We start from the raw sequence: 26,130 nt of genomic DNA, 5'->3' as shown, positions 1-26,130 counted from the left end.
GGGGTATTCTGCAATGCTTCTCTCTTTAGAGTGGGACTAGGAGGTAAGAAGAAAAAGTTATACCCCTCTTTATTGTTTGAATTTATCATTTTGTATATTATTTTGATAATAAAAAAGCTAGTTTAAAATTTTCATTGAATTGAAAGGATCAATAATAGTAATAGATGTGATTCTTAAAAGCAAGTTGAATAATTGCCATGTTCTATCACTATACCAATTCTTACCAATTGTATAGCATTGATACTATACTTTTTGGAGCTAAAGCAAGCCTCAACAATTTTTCTGGTTAATTTAGGATCTGTGATTGCGAACTTGTATAAATTCATTTCTTTTTTAAAAAGATTTATTTATTTGAGGGAGAGAGAGAGAGAGAATGTGCACAAGCGGGGGTGGGCAGGGGCAGAAGGAGAGAGAGAGAATCTCAAGCAGACTCCCTGCCGAGCATGGAGCCCAATGCTGATGCCGGGCTCGATCTCACGACCCTGAGATCATGACCTGAGCCAAAATCAAGAGTTGGACGCCCAACTTCCTGAGCCATGCAGGTGCCCCTATAATTTCTAAATATTATATATATATATTTTTTTTTCTATAATAAATTTGAAGACTACTCTGAAAAAACTCTAATCCTAGGCAAATTAGTAACTGTAATTTGTGGTAAATATATTAAAAAGATTTCTATATATCATTTGCAGTAAAGAGTCACAGATTCAGAAGGGACCTTAAAGTCTATCTAGTCCAACCCTCCCAGCCTAATATTCAGACAGAATAATAAAAAAACAAAAACAACCAAAACCAAAAAACTAATAGCAGCCTGCTAAAGAGAGAACTAACTTCTCTGAAACTGAGAACAGTCCCAGGAACTTAATACAACCAGAAATGCCCCTCTTCTGAAACAGGGACATCTGGCAATCAATACTTTCATTTAAGAAGTATTTTGGCCTAATAATGTCACGTTACCCAGGTCAGTTTTTAAAAGTCACTTGACTTCACTCTCCAGTTTCAAAGTCTTCAATTTGTTTCAAACCAAAAGAAATCAGACCATGTTGTGGGTTGATTTTAATGAACAAAATTCTCTGTATAAAAACATTTAAACTTTATCAAATGCTTTAAAAACACACACGCACAGCTCCAAATCCATTACAGAATCTTTGAACATTATCTTTTTTCACCTCAACATAATGTGTAAAGGGATTTCTGGATAAAACTCTACATGTGAAAAAAGACAACCCATAGTCGCACACGCACGCACACGCACGCACACGCACGCACACCCTTGAAGAACTAAAATAAATGGGAAGAGTGTGACTGGACTAGGAATGAATTTCTCATGAAGCTTATATAAAAGAACACTACATGAGTAAAAGAACCTCCTCTACCAAGGAAAGATGCAGAGAGGGGAAAGAGAAAGCAGGGGCTAGCCAAACTCATGAATAAATAGTTTGAGAAGCTCATTCAAGAACAGTGAATTTGGGGAGTTCCAGATGACCCCTCATTTTCACCACTTCAGAGTCTGTGAATCTGATAACTGATGATGCCTCAAAAGCACGTATGTTCTGGGTTTCTGTAGCTCTTGATTCGTTCGTGATTATTTAGGTGTGGCTTGTTCCTGACAGTGGTTGCTTCCTCAGTTGTCACGTGGTGTTGCGTCCTATCCGCTGGCAGAGCCACGGTCAGAGACGGCAGCAAGCACAGGGTATTGCAAGGGCGGCATCGTGGCTGGCGGTTAAAATGAGCCAGATTGCCCAGGTTTGGGTTTCAGCAACACTGCTTTCTAGCTGCCTGTCGCCCAGCAAGCTCCTTAGCCACTCTGTGTGTCCATGTCCTCACCTTCATTAGGGATCACTACTACCTACTTCACAGAGGATTATTAAAGAGGAGTTAAACAAGGTAATCCACTTAAAGAATTTATCACACTATGAGGCACAAGTAAATGCTCAGTAAATGTTAGCTAAAATTACGATTAGTCTTGGTATTACAGGGCGACCAAAAGAAAAATTCTATTCTACCTCTCTGTATTTCTCCTCTTTGGTGAGGTTTTCAGGGGCCGACTGTGGCAAAATCCAGTATGTATGATGCAAAAGAGACTGAGGATCTAGTCTTAGGAATACAGATGTTAATTTTTATATTAGAAAAAAATTACATGGCTCCATATCACAAACTTTAACATCTTTCCATGAAACATCACACAATTCTCACCATCATTATACCCTACAAACACCCTAAATGGTGTGGAGTTTCTAATGATACTCAACGACAACAGGGTCCATAAATTTTAACTAAGAAACCACAGCTGCAGAAATGCATGTTGGGCAATAATCTGTGTGTGCCACAAGAGCTTGGGCCAACAGATGGCTGGGATTCTGCCTCCATGGCCTGGACTCCCCCACACACAGTCAGATGGGTCAGGTTCCTGCAGACCTTCCAATCTCCATTAGTGAGCGACTCCCTTTGAGAGGGAAGCTTCCAAGGGGTGAAGGAGGCAGCGGCCACTGAAGACGGAATGCCCGGCACCTACTTCAGTATGATATGATAGCTGTCACTGGTTTCTGCTGTAAAAAAAAAAGGAGAGAGAGAGAGAATAATCTTTAGTCACCTCTAAAACACAGTAGGAGAAAAAAAAGAACAAAAGATGGTAAGGATCTTTTGAGAAGGGAAAAAAAAAACCCAGCAGGACAAAGCGCAACATATTTATTACCACAAAATACTTACAATAAATATGCATTATAAAAACAACATGCCTTCATTTCCTCATTTGTCCAGGGAAGGTGGGAGAGAATGGCAGAGTCATCAGTTACACTTCGTCTATTCTGATAATGGCAAGAAGCCAATTCATACAAAGAAACAATCTCCAAAGATATCACTTTCTCTGCCTCAAATATGGTGGTTGATATTTTCCCTCTCTCCTCAGAGAAGTAAATCATGAAAAAAAAATCTCTTAAACTCCTTACAGAGAGGCATCTGTCCTACTATTTTATTACCTTTCATTGTGTCCAGAATAAAACAGGCTTCTTCTTGAAAGTTCTGTATCATCTGAGAAAAGCAAAAAAAGTTGCTAATTATTAAAGACTCGGGTTTGCTGCATTTATTTAGACTATATGGCTTTTTATTATATTGGACTTAAGGGAAAAATAATCCTTTGTTTCGTTTTCTCACGTTCAGTTTTTAAGTTTTAAAAGCTAAGCAGTCTAGGGGCGCCTGGCTGGCTCAGTTGCTAGAGCATGTGACTCAATCTCAGGGTTGTGAGTTTAAGCCCCATGTTGGGCATTGGAGCCTACTTAAAAAATAATAAATAAATAAATAAATAAATAAATAAATAAATAAATAAATAAATCATAAATAAAATAAAATAAAATAAAAGCTAAGCAATCTAAAACAACTGATCTTAAAATTATAGGATGCATTTTCCTGATTAACCCCAAGATGCTGCAAGGGTACATGAACACTGGTAGGCCCATTTGGGAGAACTGACTTCCAGGTCTTCATCTCCCAAAACTGCCTGAGCACCTCTTCGATTTTCCCTACCCACTTTCCCTTCTGAACTCCCTTCTCCCATTTTATAAAATAAAGGCATAAGTTTCACCCTCCTGGATTCCTACCAAGATGCCCCGCCCCAGGGTACAAAAACCTCCAGGATGCCAAAGTGTGACCATTAATGTGAACTTTAATGACTGGGTAACAAAGTATTTTGTGAGCCACATGATTTCTAATTCTTTCCTTGCACCAGAACTGAAGACTGACCTAATCACAAACTGTCAAATGACAGGTGATTCAAAATAATTCTTTGTGACATGACTATATAACTCTTGGCACCTAACTCCAAAGTTCAAAAAAAAAAAAAAAATCCAGTCATGTTTTTATAAAAAACTCCATCCATTCCTGTCTGTCAATTAATCAGACTCCATAGCATTATTAATCTAGGGGGATAAAACAGAACGAAAGTGGTGCTGAACTCTGTTTCATTCTAAAAATCAGTAAAGAGTATTCATCTATACATGAATTAATGTGGGCAGGGCAGGTAGGGAATCAGACAATTCCATCCAGCTCATTAATAGACAGACCTCTAGGACGCCTGGGTGGCTCAGTTGGTGAGGCAACTGCCTTCGGCTCAGGTCATGATCCTGGAGTCCCGGGATCGAGTCCCGCATCGGGCTCCCTGCTCAGAGGGGAGTCTGCTTCTCCCTCTGGCCCTCCCCCCTCTCATGTGCTCCCTCTCTCTCTCTTTTTCAAATAAATAAATAAATAAATAAATCTTTAAAAAAAATAATAGACTTCTAATACATTTTTCTTAATGTTTAAAAATTTATCAAAACATAGAATACATTTATGTTTATTGATTATATAATTATGGTGATCATTCTATTCAGAAGAAATAATTTTTAAATTGTTATTGAAACAAATTCTTAAGTTGAAGCAAATTTGTCTCAAGGAAATATGGTAAGATAATTAATAAAAGATGTTTGAGCATAGAAACAGGTTATGGTAAGATAAAATTCTATGGGAGAAGTGAATGGAAACAGGAGTTCAAGGAAACAAAGAAATGACATAAAAACTCTGTTAAAGAAAAGTATATTCATGTATTTTTTAAGACAGTGATGGTGGTATTACATCGCTCTTCTATTTAGGTTACATGGAATATAGTTAGAATAGTGATGTAACCATTTCATTTTTAAAGGTTATATAATAATGCCCAGGAATGACATATTTTGCAACTATTTAAACTTAAAACAAAAAAAATTTTAAGTCAACCTAAAAATGTGCAAGGGGGATACGTGGTTAGAAAGTCAGTAAGCAAAAGCATTTGAAAAGCCCTGGTCTCGTAAGCGGAGCCTGTACCCCAGGAGGACGGCCCTTGCTCCTGTCACACGCCCTGACAAACTGGCAATGTGGTGATTGAGCTGCGCTGAAAATCTACCTCATCGCTAATGAGCACATGGATTCCTGTTGGCCCCTGCTTGTAGATCTGGCTGATCTGGCGAGGGGAAATGCTGAAGAGCTGAGCAATTTTTTCTGTCAGTTCAACAGCTGTCAGTTCTTCTAGATAGATGGCGTGGTACACTGCAAGAGGGACAGAGCAAAGGGAGTCAATACAGGCTTCTCTGCTCTTAAAGGTAACCCGGTCACTAGGAATGCCCGCTCTTCTAAAGGACTCACAGACTGCCTGAGTTCAAATTCTGGCTCGGCCACCTGCTAGCTGTGTGACTGGGGTGAGTTACTTAACGTCCCTGAGCCTCATTTTCCTCACCTACATGTGGGCGAGAACAATAAAGGTACTGCAAAGAAGAAGCACCAGTTGTAAAAAGTAAAGCATGTAAACGTGCTGAGTGTAGTGCCCGGTCTCTGGGAGGAACTCAATAAACGTGAGCAATTACCATTTATTCTGGCAAATGCGCACTCTGCTGTCTGAGGCATTCCCACCGCACAGGCTCCTACGTCATCTCCTCCCCTCGCCTCAGTGTGTGTCCTAGCCTGTCCAGAAGGACCTACCGAAGAAAGTACCATTTGAGTCTCCATCCTCACGCTTCTGCTGCTGCTGCTGCTGCTCCCTCAAGTGCAAGGACTCCTGACAAACATAAATGGTTAGCCTGGGCCGCACCATCCTGAGGAGGAAAGCGAGGCTGTTAGTCTCACGGTCTTCACGGGAAGCACATTTTAAGGGAGAACCTGTGTGTCTGGGTTAGCACTAGAGGGCAGAGCTGCAAACTGGCAGCCCGCGGGCCAAGGAAGCTCATTTGCTGCCTCATTAGCTCTCCACTGGGGTAGATGGGTGCGCGCATCTGCATCGCGTGCAGTTCGACTGAATCCATTCCAACATCATACAGACCTCTGCAATTTTGGCTTTTCTCGAAAAATCAGATCTGGCCATCTGAGGCCCTCATTCTTACAAGAAAACAATCGGCTGTTCTCCTTGCCTTGACCCATGCATTCTTCACTACACCCCAGATTTGACTGTCGCTCATTTACATGTGGCCTTTGAGTTTATCATTTAGGATCATTTGAGTTTATCATCTTTGATGTAAACGTTAGAAATATTCGAAACGTGTGAGCCGCTGCTGCATGGGTCCGGCTGAACACATACCTTCTCCTTAGAAGCGCCACTATAAAACAGAGAATCTTAGTTCCCTCATTACCTTCTCCTACTAAGCAGCCTAAGCCTTCTGTCTCTTCTTACTTCTTAGACAATGGTACTCAATGACCTCTTGATCTGATCATCTCATTCCTATTTTTAAACGCTCTTTTACTTTTTAAGAGAGAGAGCACGTGTGTGAGTGCATGGGGGGGGAAGAGGAGAGCCCCCGCTGGGAGGTGTTTGGGGGGGGCTGGGGGAGGAGCAGAGGGAGAAAGAGAGAACCTTAGGCAGGCTCCACACCCAGTGCAGAGCCCAAGGAGGGGCTCAATCTCATGACCATGTGATCATGACCTGAGCTGAAATCAAGACTCAGACTCTTAACTGACTGTATCACCTAGGCGCCCCTTAAATGCTCTTTAAATAAATAATATGTTAAAAAAAAAAATGAAGATCCTCTAGGTGCCTGTGTGGCTCAGTTGTTAGGTGTCTGCTTCGGCTCAGGTCATGATCCCAGGGTTCTGGGATTGGGCCCCACAACGGGCTCCCTGCTCAGCGGGGAGCCTGCTTCTCCCTCTCCCACTCCCCCTGCTTGTGTTCCTGCTCTCACTGTCTCTCTCTCTCTCTCTCTGTCAGATAAATAAAATCTTTAAAAAAAAAAAAAATCCATTCTTTTTTCTGCAAATCATCAACCTCTGAATTTTTCTTTTCTTTAAAAATTTCCCAGATTAGAGCCAACCTGACTCAACATTTCTTGTGATGTACCCAAACAAAATACTTCATGATCTGTTTCATTATTTAGTCACTCATTTGGTTCTGTGGCATTAACCTGTATGTTTTTTCCATTAATCCTATTACCTATTTGAAACTGAAAATCCCAAATAGGGACTACAAGTTACTCTGTTTTATCATTTGTAAGTGGACACTTAAGTAGTTCCTATCCAATTCAAGAATGACCTCTTCCCCAGTCAAAATGGACTCAGGGCCCTTGCACCTGCTGTTCCTCTTGCCTAGAGCGCTCTTCCCTCATATGACCCCACAGCTTCCATCCTTTTCATAATTCAGTTTGTTTGTTTGTTTATTTATTTTTAAAGATTTTATTTATTTGGGGCGCCTGGGTGGCTCAGTTGTTAAGCGTCTGCCTTCAGCTCCAGTCATGATCCCGGGGTCCTGGGATCGAGCCCCGCATCGGGCTCCTTGCTCTGCGGGAAGCCTGCTTCTCCCTCTACCACTCCCCCTGCTTGTGTTCCCTCTCTCACTGTGTCTCTGTCAAATAAATAAATAAAATCTTAAAAAAAAAAGATTTTATTTATTTGACAGAGAGAGAGATAGCTAGAGAGGGAACCCAATCAGGGACAGTGGGAGAGGGAGAAGCAGACTCCCTGCTGAGCAAGGAGCCCGACATGGGACTCAATCCCAGGACCCCGGGATCATGACCTGAGCCGAAGGCAGACACTCAACGACTTAGCCACCCAGGCGCCCCTCATAATTCAGTTTAAACACCCCCGCCTCAGAGATGTCTTTCCTGACCATATTCTGGGTACTCTACAGGTTATAACCTTGTTTTTGTTTGTTTGGTTTTCCTTCAAAGCACTTATCACTATCGACATTATTCACTGTTCATATTTTTATCTCTCCCCCCATTAGAAAGTAAACTCATAATAATGGGTCCCTTGTCTGTTTTCTCACCAATGTATCCCCAGAGCCTACAATAGTACCTGGCTCATATTAGGGATACTGAGTATTTATCAAATGAAAAAACTACCTAGAAACGAAAAATGGAATATCATGAGGAATTCCTTAGATCTACTGTAGGAAAAGATAGTTTTCATCTTCGTTTATTTGGTACATAGCTGGCATTCAAAAAGAATGTTTCGACAAGATGTAGTGAGCTGTGCAAAGAGCTCCTGAATCCAAATCCACTTGAAATTCAACCTTGCTGATATTTTTACACTAATTACATACCGGCCTTTTAATGCATTAAAAAGTCGGATTCCATCGGCAGGGCCACAGATTTGGATCACATCATCTCTAGTTAGTTTCAATAAATCTGCCCCTGGAATAAATATAAGAAAATGGGTGATAAAGGCAAAGGCTATCTTTGTTAATGACCACTGAAATGGCTCTGTCATGTTATAGGTCATCATCTTTTGCACGGTACATAATTCTCCATGACCTGGCCCCTGTTTCCTCTCTCACCTCAACTGCCACCCCATTCACTGATCCACTTAACCCCATGCTTTCATCATACTGATGAGGTCTAATGAGCACGCCGTCCCCCCTCCCTGAAATAGCCTTCTACTTTCCAACCAACAGACTCCTCCTTATCCCCCAAGATTTACCTCATGCATTACACGTGTTCCCTAACCACAGACACTCCCCCAATACCCTGCTTCGTACCACTTATCTACTGCGTCACAACCATTTCCTTATTTTTTCAGGGTTTTATTTTGATTTGATTTGGGTTTTTGTTTTTATACTAGATGATGAATGATCAGAAAGTAGGCCTTACCCAATTGTGTATTCCTACCATACCTGGTACCCAGAAGGTGCTTAATAAAAGTGGAATGTGCAAATACAATATAGTGATTTCAAGGGGGAAATTTCAGACTACCTACAAATGCCCTTGATATGATATGGAATATACATTTTAAAAAGTATTGTATAGAATAAATATTTTTAAATTAAAGTGAGTTTAAACTAAGAAGTCTTTCTTTTTAAGTATTTCACAGCACAGATGCCGCTGGTGAGAAAGTCTGAAGGGTTCTATGAAATTCACTTAATCCTAAAAATGCATGAAGATCTCTCCTTCCCTTCCTCCCTACCTCCCTCTCACACACACACACACACACACACACACACACACACCCTCACACCCTCACATGGATACTAGGAGGCCCTAGAATGTAAAGGAATATCCTGTGTTGGGAACAACAAAAGGACAAATAAATTTAACCTGAGAAGTTTGTAAAAAGCCTTGTGAACGTAGAAAAACGATTTCGATGCAACCACTGCTGAGCTTCCTGAGGTGTGGTTGTTGGCAAGAGGTTCTGAAAGAGAAAGCAAGCATTTTTTTTTCTTTTCTTGGTAACTGAAGAGATTTATCTCTTACATCCTCAGGTAACACAGAGCTAAACACACCCACCCTCAGGCCTAGTTCGCTTGATAGTTGTTTATACCTCATCAGTCTTCTTTCCCTGACTACGCAAGAAGCCCATGGAATTCCATCCTTATCTTCCTTACTAAACTGTAAGCTCTTTAAATTGCAGGGTCCTGCATTAACTTGTTTCACATCCCTGGTCCCTAGGTTAGTGTCTAGTTCATAGTCAAAATTCAATAAACGTCCGTTTAATGATTGAATAAGTATTATTCCTTAAAGGTTGGACATTTCTAATGAACTGCACAGTTATCAAAGTATTAGTAGACATTGCAAATAACTTACATTTAACTTTAGACTTACATCTGTGACTGGAGGGGGTGGCTCTGGCTGGTGGTTTGGTGAACCATTTCTAAGGAAATATTGAAAATGAAAAGGATGAGTCCATGACACATACTAGGGTTCATCATCTCATAGTAAGTCTCAAGCTAGAGATTTTTCTTCTTTTAAGATTTTATTTAAAAATAATCTCTACACCCAACGTGGGGCCCAAAACTACAATTCCAAGATCTAGAGTCGAGGGCTCCACCGACAGAGCCAGCCAGGCACCCCAAGCTAGAGATCTAAAGGAATCTGTGCTCTCTCCTAAAGCAGTCTTAGTCTGATAGTCAATTCTTCTATTATCTGTTAATTTAAGATTATGGGGAGAGGGGAAGAAACTGTCACTTTCAACCTTTTTTATTACTGGACAAATTGAAAAAATATCAAAATTCTAGCAAATTGCGTTTAATTGGATAAATTATGGCATGAAGAATATTTAACGTAAGAAATTTATAATAGAAAAAAATATCAGAACATAAAAGTAATCAATATATTACTACTATATTAAATACATAAATATACACCAAACATATACAGGAAAAAATACCAGAAGAAACTTTATGCAATGCAATGTAATCACATACTTTTATAATGAAAACCAAATTATTTTTAAAGCGGCTTCGAAAATTAGTGCTGCCTAATTTGCAATCCACGGGCTATCTCTCCACCCTCTGTTTTTCCCTGTATTTCCTTTTGTTTTAAGGATTGTCCCTGGGGCGCCTGGGTGGCTCAGTTGGTTAAGCGACTGCCTTCGGCTCAATTCATGATCCTGGAGTCCAGGGATCGAGTTCCACATGGGGCTCCCTGCTCAGCAGGGAGTCGGCTTCTCCCTCTGACCCTCTTCCCTCTCATGCTCTCTATCTCTCATTCTCTCTCTCTCAAATAAATAAATAAAATCTTTAAAAAAAAAAAAAAGGATTGTCCCTATTTCCTAATGCTTACTTCTTTTATGGGAGAAAAATTTGAGTCTAATAAAAAAGTAATGACAAAGAGAAGAGAAAAAACTTTAAAACACAACTCTTAAATTCTATATATTTATAATTGCCTAGGGGTGCCGGCTGGCTCAGTCAGAAGAGCATGTGACTCTTGATCTCAGGGTTGTGAGTTCAAGTCCCAAGTTGGATGTAGAGATTACTAAAAAAAAATAGACTTTAACAAACATAAAAAATAAAATTGCCTATAAGTAGACTGCATAATCCATATGGATGGTAAGAGATTTTTCTTTCAAAATAGATCTTCTTTTTCTTTTTTTGCCTCAGCTGCAAAATTCAAATTCAGTATTCATGTTTAGTAATTAACTTATCACCAGGCCCTTATTACCTATTCCCTCTATAACTTCTACCTATTTTCATTTTTTTTTTAAAGATTTTATTTATTGATTTGACAGAGGGAGACACAGCGAGAGAGGGAACACAAGCAGGGGGAGTGGGAGAGGGAGAAGCAGGCTTCCTGCTGAGCAGGGAGCCCGATGTGGGCTCGACCCCAGGACCCTGGGATCATGACCTGAGCCGAAGGCAGACGCTTATCGACTGAGCCACCCAGCCACCCCTTACCTATTTTCATTCTTAACTGTTACATATTTTGAATAGTGAAGCTACCTTAATTACTTATAGAAGCAGACTGAACACAGAGCCTACATAAATTCAAAAACAAACATTACAACCAAAACAAAACAAAAAAAATCACACATTCAGTAGCCTATTTTAAATTTCAATATGACCTACGTGGAATATGTGTTAAATGCTAAGACTAAAGACAACTTATTTTAACTGGAATACGCAACTGTACCAACTTTCAATTATCTTTGATGATAAAAGACAATAAAGAATAAATGTATCCCATAGATAATTCTAAAACTTCATTTTAGCTCTCATCTTCAACCTTCTTCCCCAGTTATCAAAGATCCATAATTATTAGGTATTAGGATCATTCTTTTTTTTTTTAAGATTTTATTTATTTGAGAGAGAGAATGAGAGAGAGAGAGAGAGCACATGAGAGGGGGGAGGGCAGGAGGGAGAAGCAGACCCTCCGCTGAGCAGGGAGCCCGACGCGGGACTCGATCCTAGGACTCCAGGATCATGACTTGAGCTGAAGGCAGTTGCTTAACTGACTGAGCCACCCAGGCGCCCTAGGATCATTCTTAAAAAGTAACAAAACAGGGGCGCCTGGGTGGCTCAGTCGGTTAAGCGTCTGCCTTCGACTCAGGTCATGATCCCAGAGTCCTGGGATGGAGACCTGCATCGGGCTCTCTGCTTATTGGGGAGCTTGCTTCTCCCTCTCCCTCTGCCTGCCTCTCTGCCTACCTGTGCTCTCTCTGTATCTGTCAAACAAATAAAACCTTTAAAAAAATAAAATTATTTTAAAAAAAGTAACAAAACAGATTTTCGTGTTTGTACAACTGTGTTTCAGTTCCTGAGGACCATTCTGGTGAAAGTATGCACAGGAAGTGAAATGACCACAAGATAAGCAGTGACAGGGAGAAGTGAAAAGCCCAGAAAATCAGCCTCTGAATCACTAAAAACTGACTATAAATGCTGTTTTTTTTTTTCTTTAAATGCTGTTTTCGAATAGGAAGAAAAAGAGGAGAAAGGACTATATAAAACTCTTTTCAGTCACTTTTGAAGATAATCCAAAGCTCAATTAATCCACAGATCCATCAATGGATTTATTGATTTAGAAAGAGCTTCTACATGGGAAGATAATGAAAGAAGACATATTTAGGACAAACACAACCTAATTTCATTTCCCACACTTACCCTTCCCCAAGAGAAAAACTGCTATGAGAACTGTTGAAGCCAGGTGATGGGGAATTATTGACATATGTGATCTCAGGCCATGGAGAACACTAAAAACAAAGAACAACTTAAATACTGAAAAAGTACATTTGACCCTAGTGTCCCACCAAAACATTGTTACTTGAATAGCACATCTTGATTAGTAAATCTTAACTGCACAGAGGTCCCTATAATTAAGAGAAAATATACCCAGGACAAGTAAATCTTGACCAGGCTAGAACTTATGGGTTTGTTTTTTTTAACTGAGATATAATTGACATACAACATTGTATTAGTTTCAGGTGTACAATATAACGATTTGATATATGTATATAGTGCAAAATGATGGGATTTTCTTTTAAGAATAGGAAGTATTGATTGAAATCATCACCAAAAGAAATCCTTTCACCTCTGTGAGTATAGTTGTCTCATAGGAAGGCTGGTATTTCTCCTTTTCGTGAGGTGTTCGTTTCTCCATTTTCTCCCGATCTGTTTTTTGCTTTCTGTCTGCACCTTTGGGCTGGAAAGAGAAATGTTTTGTTTTGACTCATCAACTGACTTTTGATCCAGCAATATTACCTTAAACAGTCCCATGCGAAACAAGGATTTATGTACAATGATATAAAGACAAGATGCATCCTTGCATCTAAGTCTGAAAATAGAAAATTTAACTGTGTGATGGAGTTGAAAAAGAATAAGAGATCTATAGCTACAGACATGGAAAGACCTCTAAAGCACATAGCTAACTGAAAAAAAGCAAGCCTCATAATAATTTATACATTACAATCCTACTGATGTTTCAAAGAAAAGAAAATATGTGTATACTTATGTACATGTGTATATGAAAGCACAGAAGGAGACTAGAAGGATACATGCTAAATTATGACAGTGGCAACCTCTAGGAAAGCCTGGGAAGTCAGGGTAAAAGTGGTAAAGGGGGACTTCGGTCTGAATACTTCTGTATTAATGAATCTTTTGCAATGAGAATACATTTATATTCATATGATAAGAACAAATAAAGACCAAATTAACAAAAGAAAATCAAGTACCAATGTAACCAAAACTATCAACATTTCATAATTTTGTGAGCTTTTACAAGAGCTTGTAATTTCAACAGACATTAAGAGCTTTCAGTGAAAATCCATGTTAGCCTCTAGCTCCCTTTCCAAGTTCCTCTTCTCCCATGCCCATCCCCATACAAATTCATTACCAGGCATCTCAGCGATTATCTCAAGGACTCTAGCGCAGACTGAGTTTTCACAGTTGTTGAAAGAAGACAAATGTGACTTTCTGACTTGGTAGCTAGTGTTGAAATTGAAAGATGAGGGAAAAGAAGACAAGGGACAACAGGAGGCCCCAGGAATACCTTGAAGACTTTGATCTGGCAGCTGGCTGAGTGTAAGTGCTCAGTATATTCCCCATTTTCATTTTCCTTGAAGGTATCAATTTGTACTCGGAACGGCACTCCCTTTTCTCCTCCATGCTTCCTCATAGTGAACTCTGTGCTAATGCAGTGTACCTACAAAGAATACAGCATCCAGGTTTCAGTACTGCTAACTAGCCACATCAGTCAACAATATTTTCTGAGCAACTACTAACAGCAAAACCTTTAAAAACACCTATAAAAAAAACTTTTATGCTAGGGGCACCTGGCTGGCTCAGTCGGTAGAGCATATGACTCTTGATCTCAGGGTCATAAACTCGAGCCCCACGTTGGGCATAGAGTTTACTTAAAAACATCTATGTAAATAAAATCTTAAAAAAAACAAAGAAACTTTTAGGAGCTCCTGGGTGGCTCAGTCGGTTGAGCACCTGCCTTCGGCTTGGGTTGTGATCCTGGGGCCCTGGTATTGAGTCCTGCGTCAGGCTCCCTGCTCTGCAGGGAGCCTGCTTCTCCCTCTGCCTCTCTCTCATGAATAAATAAATGAAATCTTAAAAAAAAAAAAAAGACTTTTAGGGTTGCCTCGGTTAAGCATCTGACTCTTGATTTCGGCTCAGGTCATGATCTCAGGATAGTGAGATTGAGCCCTATGTCGTGCTCTGCGCTCGGTGCAGAGACTCCCTGAGATTCTCTCTCTCCCTCTCCCTCTGGCCCTCCCGGTGCTTATGCTCGAGTGCTCTCTTGCTGGTTCTAAATAAATAAAATCCTAAAAACAAAACAAAACAAAACAAAAAACTTTTACTCTCTTTTAGATCTTAAAGAATGGATATTCTAATAGAGGAAATAAGGAAGCTTAATTATTACAAATGAAACAAAGTAGGGGCACCTGGGTGACTCAGTCAGTTAAGTGTCTGTCTTGGGCTCAGGTCATGAACCCATGGGTCTGGGGCTGAGCCCCACGTAGGGCTCTCTGCTCGGCAGGGAGCCTGCTTCTCCCTCTCCCTCTGCCATTCCCCCCCTGGCTTGTGCTCTCTGGCTTGCTCTCTCTCTCTCTCTCTGTCAAATAAATAAATAAAATCTTAAAATGAAACAAAATAAATATACAGATCCAATGCTAACAAAAGCTACTAGGAGGAACTAAATTCACTAGCTGTTTTAGAGAATACAGAGTTAATATAAAAGAGAAATGATTTCAGGTTAGTAAAAGTTTCCTGGACTCTAGGGTAGAGTTTAGAAAGCAGCAAAACTAGCAAATATGAAGACTCACAGGCAATGGTGGGGAAAGAAAGGTTTGCGAAGGCTTGTACTGCATAAAATGAAGACCCTGGTGAGTCTTACAGTGAAACCTCGACTGATCAAATATTAGCTTAGGCACCTTGTTAATTTCTCTAAGCCTCAAAACTATTTCTACTCCATAGGATTATTGCTGAAAGTTTTAAATAAAATCATATAGGGCGCCTGGGTGGCTCAGTTGGTTGGGCGACTGCCTTCGGCTCAGGTCATGATCCTGGAGTCCCCGGATCGAGTCCCGCATCGGGCTCCCTGCTCAGCGGGGAGTCTGCTTCTCCCTCTGACCCTCCCCCCTCTCATGTGCTCTCTCTCTCTCATTCTCTCTCTTTCAAATAAATAAATAAATAAATCTTTAAAAAAAATAAAATCATATATATGAACTGTTTACTTAACATAGTGACTATCTAATGGGACATAATAAACCATAGCTTTCTTTATTACAAATAAGAATTTTAATATTACAAATAAGAATTTTAAAGGAATCTACCCAACAGACATAATTAGATATGTAAAACAAATTTTAAGCATAAAGATGTTCAAAATAACTTTACAGATAATAGGGAAAATTTAGAAGAATCTAAATGCTAAATAGGGAAGTTATAGTGCATCCAAAGAATGGAATATTATACAGCCATCAGCAAGCGTTTTTTGGTTTGTTTGTTCGCTTATTTTTTATTTTGTTTTGTCATACAAATAAATAAATTGGGGAAATTAGAAGGGCAATTCAGACACTCCTCATTGCCCTCAGGCAAGTGTTGAGGAGTCTGGACTTGACAGTCAGGCTGGAACACTGTAAAAATTTCAAATTTAACATGTTTTATCCTTCAAGAAACAAACTGGTAGGGGATTCTGGGTGGCTCAGCAGGTTAAGCATCCAACTCTTGATTGTGGCTCCAGCCATGATCTCAGGGTCCTGGGATCAAGCCCTGCGTCAGGCTCTGTGCTCAGTGGGGAGTCAGCTTGGATTCTCTCTCTCCCTCTCCCTCTGCCCTTCCCTCTGCTCGTGCCCACACACACTCTCTCTCTCTCTCTCTCCCCCCCAAATAAATAAATAAATCTTAAAAAAAAAAAAGAAAAAGAAACAAATTGGTAGTAAGAGATGCTCTTCATAACTGGAACCCCATCTGCAATGCTCTACCTGAATAAACACAGATGTCCTCTTTGCCGGGTCCCACAGGAACTCCACTGTATTCAGTTGGGTTGGATTAGCTCTAGGATCGATTATACCAACAGACATTGGGATATCTGAGAAACAAAATGGTAATCACTGAACAATTCTGAGGACTACTGGGTTTAAATAAGATAGCATCGATTGTTTTATTATTGGTTCCTAGTTACCAAGATTTTTATGTATCACACCCTAAACCTTTTTGCCAATGAAAAGGGTTTGATTAGAGCTAATTTTGACCTAAGTACTTTCCTTCTATCTTTTTTTCCATTTTAAAAGGTTTTTTAAATAAGACAATTTAAACGTAGTTTCCTTTTAATCTGCCAAAATTCTACTTAAAGACAGATTTAGTTTACACACTAGCTCTAGTGTCATGAAAATTGTAACATAATCTGCTTCACTTACAGTTTTAGGATTAGTGATACTGATAGAAGTACACTAACAAGACTGCTATAGAAAGATAAAGCAGAGTGTCTGAATAAAGGCAGAAGCATTGTATTACAGATAGAAGTGGGAAAAATTTAGGGGCACCTGGGTGGCTCAGTCGTTAAGCATCTGTCTTCAGCTCAGGCCCTGATCCCAGGGTCCTGGGATGGAGCCCCACATCGGGTTCCCTGCTCTGAGGGAAGCCTGCTTCTCCCTCTCCCACTCCCCCTGCTTGTGTTCCCTCTCTCGCTGTGTCTCTCTCTGTCAAATAAATAAATAAAATCTTAAAAAAAAAAAAGTGGGAAAAATTTAACATAGGGAGTGATGCTGGCCTTAAAGTCATCAAATAACCCTGTAACAGAGCAACAAATCTGATACTCGAGAGGGAAGCAAAAATGAATGAGCTCTAGTAGAATGCTGCTTTCCATTCTACATAGCATATAATCAAATATCATTTCCTGACTTCTCCTATTAATACTCAAACTGGGGAGAGAAAGCCAGGCTGATATTTATGATCATAACTGTGCTATCACTATACTACTGTTTTACTATCAATTCAAACAACAAGGTGGGTCCAACTGTGCTCGTCAGGATATCTGTATAAGAATCAGTGTTTTCTCAGGTAAAATTAGTAGGTACTTAGATTTATTCAGCAACTGTTTACTAGTAGGAGATAATGACCAATAAGAGATCAAAGACAGGGGTGCCTGGGTGGCTCAGTTGTTAAGCGTCTGCCTTCGGCTCAGGTCATGATCCCAGGGTCCTGGGATTGAGCCCCACATCGGGCTCCCTGCTCAGCGGGAAGCCTGCTTCTCCCTCTCGCACTCCCCGTGCTTGTGTTCCCTCTCTCGCTGTGTCTTTCTCTGTCAAATAAATAAAATCTTAAAAAAAAAAAAAGATCAAAGACATAGATGCCAGGATTAAAAATACATTCATGAAGAGAGACTGCATGTATGTTTGTAAAGGAACTTTCCTTAAACCCTATGATTTAAGAAAAATAAATTCTACCCTACGTAGCAAAGCAGTAGGGGAAAAACCTAAATTGTAAATCAAGAGGCACAGATTCTAATCCCAGGTCTCTTACTTTAGGTAAAACAAACCACTAATCTGCCTCTCAGGTATTAGTAAAATAAAAGAACTTGCAGCAATTTGGGGAAAAACCTGGCCCCTTTTACATACACACAAAACAAAGTATCAGACCCTGAATAGCGAAAATAATCTTGAAAAGTAAAGTTGGAGGTGCCAAGTTTCACAATTTCAAAACTTACTACAAAGTTACAGTTATCAAAATAGTATGGTACTGGCATAAAGATGGAGACACAGACAAATAGAACGAACATATTAGAGAGGCCAGAAATGAGTCCTCACATACACAGTCAAATGATGGTTGACAAAATAGCCAAGACCATTCAGTGGGGGAAAGAACAGTTGTTGCAACAAATGGTGCCAGGGAAACTGAATAACCACATACAAGGAATGAAGGCAAATTCTTACCTTATACCATATGCAAAAATTAAAAAATGGATCAAACACCTAAATGTAAGACCTAAAACCATAAAACTCTTGGCAGAAAACATACCAGGAAAAGCTTCACTGGGTTTTATAATATCCTTAGATATGACACCAAAAGCATAGGCAAGGCAATAAAATTATTAAATAAACTGGACTACATCAAAATGTAAAACTTTCATGCATCAAAAGACATTATCAACATGGTGAAAAGACAACCCACACAGAATGGAAGAAAATATTACAAATCTTGTATCTGATACGGGGTTAATATCTAGAATATATAAAGAATGCCTACAACTCACAACAACAACAAAACCAACAAACCAGATTAAAAAATGAGGAAAGGACCTGAATATACATTTCTCCAAAGAAGATACATATATGGCCAATAAGCACATGAAAAGATGCCCAACATCACTAATCATAAGAGAAGTATAAATCAAAACCACAATGAGATAACCACTTTACATCCATTAAGAAAACAGCACGTGTTGGCAAGGACGTAGAGTATTTAGAACCCTTGTTCACTTCTGATGCGAATGTAAAATACACAGCTGCTATGGGAACAGTATGGCGGTTCCCCCAAAAATACAAAATGGAATTACCATACATGATCTAGCAGTCCCATTTCTGGGTATATACCCAAAAGAACTGAAAGCAGAGACTGAACTAAGTATCTGTATACCCATGTCCATAAGCTGCATTATTCACAATAACCTAAAGGTAGAATCCACCCAAGTATCTACTAAAGGATGAATGGATAAACAAAATGTGGTATATATACACATACACAATGGAATATTATATAGTCTTTAAAAGGAGGAAAATTCTGATGCATACTACTATATGGATGAACCTTGAGGATTAGGTTAAGTGAAATAAGCCAATCACAAAAAGGCAAACACTGGATGATTTCACTTATATGAGGCACCTAGAGTAGTCAAATTCATATGGACAAAAAGTAGAGTGGTGGTGGCCAGGGGCTAGGGAGAAGGGGAATAGGGAGTTATTGTTTAATGGGTACAGAGTTTCAGTTTTGCAAGATGAAAAAAGTTCTGGAGATGAATGGTAGTGATGGCTACATAATGTGAATGTATTTAATGTCACTGAATTATTTACTTTAAAATGTTTTATAATGGTAACTTTTAGGTTATATATATTTTACCACAACTAAATTAAAACAAAACCAAAAATAAAATCACCCTAAAGTAATGGATGCAATTGTTATGGAACTGAAGTGTCTACACTTCCAACTTTAATTTTGGTATTATCATCCCAGTAATTTTTTTATGCTTAGTCAATAAACACTTCGGGGTTTATGCTAATTGAGCCCCTGAGGTACTTTGAATCAATGTAAACATCAAGTAAAGAAAACCAATTCTCAGACCATACTTACAGGCGTTTCCTGGGCAAAAGATTCCCTTAACTCACCAATGTCAAGAATTCTATCTCCAGGTCGGTTCCACCTCCAGCCCTCCAGCTGCTGATGTTCAGTATACTGTAGCCGTCGGTCATGGAACACTACACGGAATATACTCTAAATGGAAGCAACAAAATCAAATGATAATAGGATCCTTTAAAAAATCAGTGCTGATAATGGAAAACTACCAGAAGTCACCTCTAGTTGTTTTCTAGACACGATCTAAAATGATTTTTCTTAAGATTTGTTTCAGGGCGCCTGGGTGGCTCAGTCGTTAAGCGTCTGCCTTCGGCTCAGGTCACGATCCCAGGGTCCTGGGATCGGCCCTGCATTGGGCTCCGTGCTCAGCGGGAAGCCTGCTTCTCCCTCTCCCACTCCCCCTGCTTGTGTTCCCTCTCTCGCTGTGTCTCTCTCTGTCAAATCAATAAATAAAATCTTAAAAAAAAAAAAAAAAAGATTTGTTTCACTCTAAAACCCATACCATACCAAACTCTATTTGCAGGTTAATTTTATAATTGCTCAGATATAATCTTTTTTTTTTAAGATTTTATTTATTTATTTGACAGAGATATAATCTTTTTTTTTTTTTTAAGATTTTATTTATTTATTTGACAGAGACAGCAAGAGAGGGAACACAAGCAGGGGGAGTGGGAGAGGGAGAAGCAGGCTTCCCGCCGAGCGGGTAGCCCAATGCGGGGCTCGATCCCAGGACCCTGGGATCATGACCTGAGCCGAAGGCAGATGCTTAACAACTGAGCCACCCAGGCGCCCATCAGATATAATCTTTATAGTTAACTGGTACCATATTTAAAATGCGGCTTAAACATCAGTCCTCACAGACCGGGCATAAAGGACTCTTACTGGAAGCATTTCTACCTGTCTCTACTGTTACCATGTAATAATCAGCTCAGCTCTTCAGGTGCATATGAAAAGCTCACCAAGTTCCCTGCTTGCTAACCCACCATACAACACTGAGGGTAAGCAGGGGTTGTATCTATCAACTTTCCTTTTGTTATTCTTACTTTGAGGAGGTGTTTATTAACAACCCTCCCACCAACTTTTACAGCTGCTGACCAAATTCCTCTGTCCCAATTGTGCTGTGAATTCATTGCTACAAGTCTAGACTAAGAAAACTGCTATTCATCAACAGAAGTTTGTTCTTCTTGCTACTAGACCACGTATCCAAAGAGACACGAGTTTCTCTAAAAATCTCAAGGGGGTCACTCTATTCCACCCCAAACAACTTCACTGAACCAGCAGACTCCTTTGACATGAAGTAGTAAGCCTTCTGTTTTTGCAGCTCTGAAAAATCCATGTGAATGGGGGGGCTCACTCTCACTCCAAAGAAATAACAGTTTACCACTCTCCACTCTGCCAGCAAATTGTAGTAGCTAAGAGATAGCACCAAGCCCTTTATGGAAGCAAAAGAACATTACCCAAAAAGGGTCAGTAAAAGGATATTGTGTAGAGGAATGATTTACTCATTTTCTTTTACCTTCACCAACTTGCCATTAATTTCTGGAAGTTCTCCAAGTTTCCTATTGTCTAGCATACGAATTTCATAAGACTGTCCTGGAAGAAAAAGTTACTATATATTATATTCATCATAAATTAAGTTTGTAAGATTCAGAAAGAATAAAATTCAGCTGGCTGAATATACAAGAGTATAATATTATTAGTAACAACTATAATCCTTTACTATATGCCAGGCACAGTGCTAAGTGTTTTCATATTATTATATCATTAGTTGATACAATTCTCAAAAGTATTATCAATTCCATTTTTACAGATAAAGGAATTGAAATGTAAAGAGTTTAAGTAACGTATCCAAGGTCACACAACTGGTAAATAGAGCTGGGTAAGGATTAGAAAGAGGGAGATAGGAACTAAAATCGGTAAACAAAAGAAGCCACTGATATACATCAAATATGACATAAAAGTGAAGATCTCTGACATAAGGCTTCAACTCTGAGAGGTCACACTAGAAAGACGTACTTTTTACATAAAAGTACACCTAATGAAATGTTAGCAATCCACCAGATCTTCAATAATACTAACAAATAAGGAAGCATCTAACCTTGATTGAGATACGTCAGGGTTTCATCATGGAGTTTCACTGCTGGAGAGGTGGCAGCACAGAGCACATATTGAAAAGGCAGGATTTTATTCTCATTATCAGGGGGCAAACTTGACTCTTCTTGCTTAAAAATAGGCAATGCAAGGACATCACTGAAATAAAACGAACAACTTATGTTAACATCTGACAGAGGTGCAAAAGTGGATTTATGCTCAAACAATGTAACTGCAATTTGGTTTGGATAACTATAAACATTACTCACTTTGATGAAGTTTCTTCCCAATTCAGTTCAGATTACCTGCTGTGCTATCCCCCTCACCACAACAATGTGGGCAATGACAGATATTCACTGCTAAAACTGTTTAGATAGGGGTTCCTAAAAGGGCTCTGAGAATCGGACGCAGAGTTCCAAAATGTCAGTTTAGGACACTCAGTAATGTATTTGTTCTTCGAAAGGCACCACTGCAGTTATCTCTATAACCGTATCAGCTGATCTACTCTAGGGACTAAAACAAGACTCAGAATTCCTAGAAGCCACTTGAAAAGGACAAATCAATGACCAGGATATATCTCAAGGTCAGCTTTCATTCTGTGGAATATAACTAACTAAAAGTGGTGTGTTTTAGTCCCTAAAAGCCTTAGGCAAATCTTAGACAAGCTCTCTAGTCTTCATTCCTTCATCTATAAAATGGGAATCACATTTGCTGTCTAGAGTAAATATGTGAGAAAATATTTTGGAAACCATAAGGGACTAAAATTGATGTATAGGATTAACAATAATTTTCCCTCATAAACTCCAGCTGTGGTTAGTAGGAAAGAATATCCTGGGCCCTATCCTGGAAACCTACTGTTGTGATCAACATTTGCCCCAGACCAAACTTTAAAAGAATCTTAAGAGATGTACCAAATTAGTGGCGCGTGGGTGGCTGTCGGTTGGGCATCTGCCTTGGGCTCAGGTCATGATCCCGGAGTTCCAGGGTCAAGCCCTGCATTGGGCAACCTGCTTGGCGGGCTCCCTCTCCCTCTGCTCCTCCCCCCTCCGCTCGTGCTCTCTCTCTCTCAAATAAATAAATAAAATCTTAAAAAAAAAATAGATGTACCAAATTAAGCAGTATTTCCAATTACCTCAAGACATGCCACAAAATTCTCAAAATAAAATATATTTTAATTCACTTACAGAATTTGTACCTGTATTCACTAGAACAGCTAAAGTTAAAAAGAAAGACAACCCAAATGTTGGCAAGGATGCAGAGCAACCAGAACTCCTATTCTTTTCCAGCAGTAGTGTAAAATAACACAGCCAATCTAGAAAAAGGTTTGACTGTTTTTGTTTTTTTTTTAAAGAATTTCTTTATTTATCTGACAGAGGGAGCCACAGTGAGAGAGGGAACACAAGCAGGGGAGTGGGAGAGGGAGAAGCAGGCTTCCCACGAAGCAGAGAGCCCGACGTGGGGCTCGATCCCAGGACCCTGAGATCATGACCTGAGCCGAAGGCAGACGCTTCACGACTGAGCTACCCAGGCGCCCCCAGGTTTGACTGTTTCTTATAAAAGTATGTATCTATCTGCCCTTTGGCCCAGCAATTCTACTCATAGGTATTTATCCAAGAGAAACGAAAATATAAGTCCACTCAAGGCTGTACATAAATGCTCATAGCATAAAAGCAAAAACTGGAAAGAATCCAAATGTTTGTAATTAAGAGAACTGGATGCACAAACTGTGGTATACTCATACGATCGAATACCAGTCAGCGAAACGAAGGAATGCAACAACATGGATGCATCTCACAGACATAATGAACAAAAGAAGCTAGATAAAAGGAATATATAATGTACAATTCCATTTATATGATGTTCTAAAACAGGCAAAGCTAAGGAGAACAGTGGTTTCCTGGCAGGGCAGAGATTGACTTGGAAGATACACACGGGAACTTTCTGGGGAGATAAAAATGTTCTCTAGAACGCTAAGTGTGTGGGTTACATGGCAATTCTTTATATGCACCTCGGCAGTACACATTCTCCCCAAACAGTACAGAATCATTACATTCAGGCAAAAACAACCATTGATAGAAAAATGGCTGAACTCCTATAAATCTTAGAGACATTATCAATTCCTATTGGAAAACAAAATAAGCAGAAAATGTTCTGATTATTGTCCTAACGATCCACATAGGAGTAATAAAAATTTAATGGCATAAATGCTTTAAAAAAAAGAGAGGGGTGTGGCGGAGGGAAGAGAAAAGAGAGAAATTTTCTGCTGTTGTCTAAATAGCAAGGCTATATGTTATTAGTTGAATCCTGGCACCCGAAATGCAAACCAGTTTTTATGAAACACAAGTTTCTTAATGCTAAAAGGTATTTCAAAGGCTAGAAAAACAAAGGGTGCTTTCTTCTCCCTGAGGCCCTGAGGTACGTGTCCTTTGCTCAAAGGGTTGGGGTTGAGTGGAGGTGAGGAATCCTTCTTTCTGTCTATATTGTCATGTGAAACATACTACTGATCCCCTGAGGCTATATAAAACTGTAGAAGCACTGGGTTTTCTAGAAAAGTACTCCAACCCAGTTCTTCCACTTCTCAAAATCAGAAAGCTACCAATGCTCCCCCAACAAATAGTACAGAAAATAAAGCAAAACACTATAAAACTTCAGAAACATGATGCTAGTCTTTGGGAGACTTTGTTGCCTTATCATTCTCAACAAGTATCTCAATACATATCATTCTCAAATATACCACATCTGATGATTCCTTGAAAGAGTAGTGAAGATTATCAGGAATCAAGGCGAATCAGATTTTGAAACATAGCAACAGCTCAACCTTTTAGAATGTAGGGTGTTTTTTTTTTTCTTCTCAAATATTACTGGCTAGCAAGGTTAATACATAGCAATAGTCCCTAGTCTTCCAATATAACGTGGCTTTACACCTAACCCCTCATGACTAAGCAATCTGATGCTGAAACTTCAAAACTAATTCTAAAAATTACCCCTAAAATTAACTAACTCAAAACAGCCAAACCAAATACACAAAACTATATTTTCTCATCAGAGATTTTAAGATCCCAAAACGTCAAATATATTTGAATTACTCATGTTCTTGCTACAGTGCATTTCTTTTACTCTGCTGTGGGAGCAAGAGTACCATTCAGTTCCACATTCCTAGAGATGGAGGCTAAAGGTCACTGGCGAGCACAGTTCTAGGACCCTGTCTATAGCAAAACAGTAACAGATTAAGTAAGCAACAATTTTGGAAATACAAAAGTCTGCTCCTTCTCAGAGGTAAACTGAGCATTGGTCAGGAAAACCGACTCTGAGTGGTGGAGCCTACGTAGTTGGTACCAATGTACAATTTAGCATTTTATAACATTCTCCAATTGCTTCATGTATTTTTTTTTTTTTAAGTAATCTCTACACCCAATGTGGGGCTTGAACTCATGACCCCAGGATCAAGAGTTGCATGCTCCACTGACTGAGCCAGCCAGGGGCCCCTACTTCATGTATTTAATTCATTCCAATGAAACATAAACTATTTGAAGGAGTAACTTCTCTTTTATGTGCTTAGTAAATATTTGTTGATGTGATTTATATTTTTGTTTGCAGTCTCCAGAATACTCAGCACTAGTACATTGTGACCATTTTGGAATGTGATATCTGATCAAATATAAGGATATGGGGGTGCCTGGGTGGCTCAGTTGGTTAAGCGACTGCCTTCGGCTCAGGTCATGATCCTGGAGTCCCGGGATCGAGTCCCGCATCGGGCTCCCTGCTCAGCAGGGAGTCTGCTTCTCCCTCTGACCCTCTTCCCTCTCGTGTTCTCTATCTCTCATTCTCTCTCTCTCAAATAAATAAATAAAATCTTTAAAAAAAATGTAAGGATACAGAAATCTCACCTGATAAAAAGATAAGTTGAGTATGTGTTAAAAATGTGCATTGCTAAGTGGAAATTCACACCAAGAGTGGAAACAGCAGAAAGCATCTAAATGGAAATAACAGAGGAACAGAAGCATGATCAAGAATGTTCTTTCTTATATCTAACTGGGATTCCATGAAGAGCTGCTTCATGGTCTCCTGAGGCATAAACTACTCTTTTGAGATAAGGCAACCTCTGAATGGTCTGTAGGAATTAATGACTATGGTTTATTTAACCCTCTCCCTCAGGTCTACCATCTGTCTAGAGAGCCTAAGAAGGGAGAGGGAAAAGTTTGATGAGCTCTACCTTGAGTAAGAGAAGCAAGTAGACAGGTTGTCCATAGCACCAAAGAAAATTAGAAACTAACTTGGTTTATATGAGGTCCTAAGCTTCTAACTTCCCTACTTATGCCCTCATTTAGACTCCATCATGATGAAAACATCTGAAACAAAACATGGCAATACCTCTATGTCAGTCCCAGTGTGAAAGAGCAAGAACGAGAGAGGCTACATTCTACTCTGAGGTCAGCTTCAAAAGAAAAAAAAAATCCAGTAAATAACTAGTCAGAACACCTTAAAGAAGAGGGGAAAGCAGACTGATTTCCCGGATTTGTGTAAAGGCTGACAGGGCAGATCAGGGA

General features: G+C 39.5%; 1 protein-coding gene across 9 annotated transcripts in view; it reads right to left on the bottom strand.

Annotated features, from left to right (window-relative positions):
• Positions 1-1,039: 1,039 nt before the first annotated feature.
• TFCP2 (transcription factor CP2) overlaps positions 1,040-26,130 on the bottom strand; it is a 58,585-nt gene continuing 33,494 nt past the window's right edge. The window contains exons 1-15 of one of the 9 annotated variants that reach the window (XM_073881990.1): positions 22,495-22,598; positions 21,591-21,742; positions 21,009-21,085; positions 19,525-19,630; positions 16,126-16,232; positions 13,683-13,835; positions 12,726-12,836; positions 12,299-12,387; positions 9,507-9,573; positions 9,021-9,114; positions 8,030-8,120; positions 5,485-5,597; positions 4,913-5,055; positions 2,979-3,030; positions 1,040-2,549 (exon numbers count right to left, since the gene is read on the bottom strand). In XM_073881990.1, coding sequence (XP_073738091.1) covers positions 2,512-2,549; positions 2,979-3,030; positions 4,913-5,055; positions 5,485-5,597; positions 8,030-8,120; positions 9,021-9,114; positions 9,507-9,573; positions 12,299-12,387; positions 12,726-12,836; positions 13,683-13,835; positions 16,126-16,232; positions 19,525-19,630; positions 21,009-21,065 — 1,221 coding nt within the window. In that variant the 5' untranslated portion in view covers positions 21,066-21,085; positions 21,591-21,742; positions 22,495-22,598 and the 3' untranslated portion in view covers positions 1,040-2,511. Of the gene's footprint in view, positions 2,550-2,978; positions 3,031-4,912; positions 5,056-5,484; positions 5,598-8,029; positions 8,121-9,020; positions 9,115-9,506; positions 9,574-12,298; positions 12,388-12,725; positions 12,837-13,682; positions 13,836-16,125; positions 16,233-19,524; positions 19,631-21,008; positions 21,086-21,590; positions 21,743-22,494; positions 22,599-26,130 lie in introns of those variants that run through there. The other 8 variants (XM_025882821.2, XM_025882823.2, XM_025882819.2 and 5 more) reach the window with 8 other exon arrangements.

The sequence above is a fragment of the Callorhinus ursinus genome, unplaced genomic scaffold, assembly GCF_003265705.2.
Source record: "Callorhinus ursinus isolate GAN/ISIS: 27379988/994484 unplaced genomic scaffold, GSC_fseal_2.0 scaffold44, whole genome shotgun sequence".
Classification (NCBI taxonomy): Eukaryota; Metazoa; Chordata; class Mammalia; order Carnivora; family Otariidae; genus Callorhinus; species Callorhinus ursinus.
The sequence above is the reverse complement of the archived record's forward strand: the minus strand, read 5'-3'. Positions and strand labels throughout refer to the sequence as shown.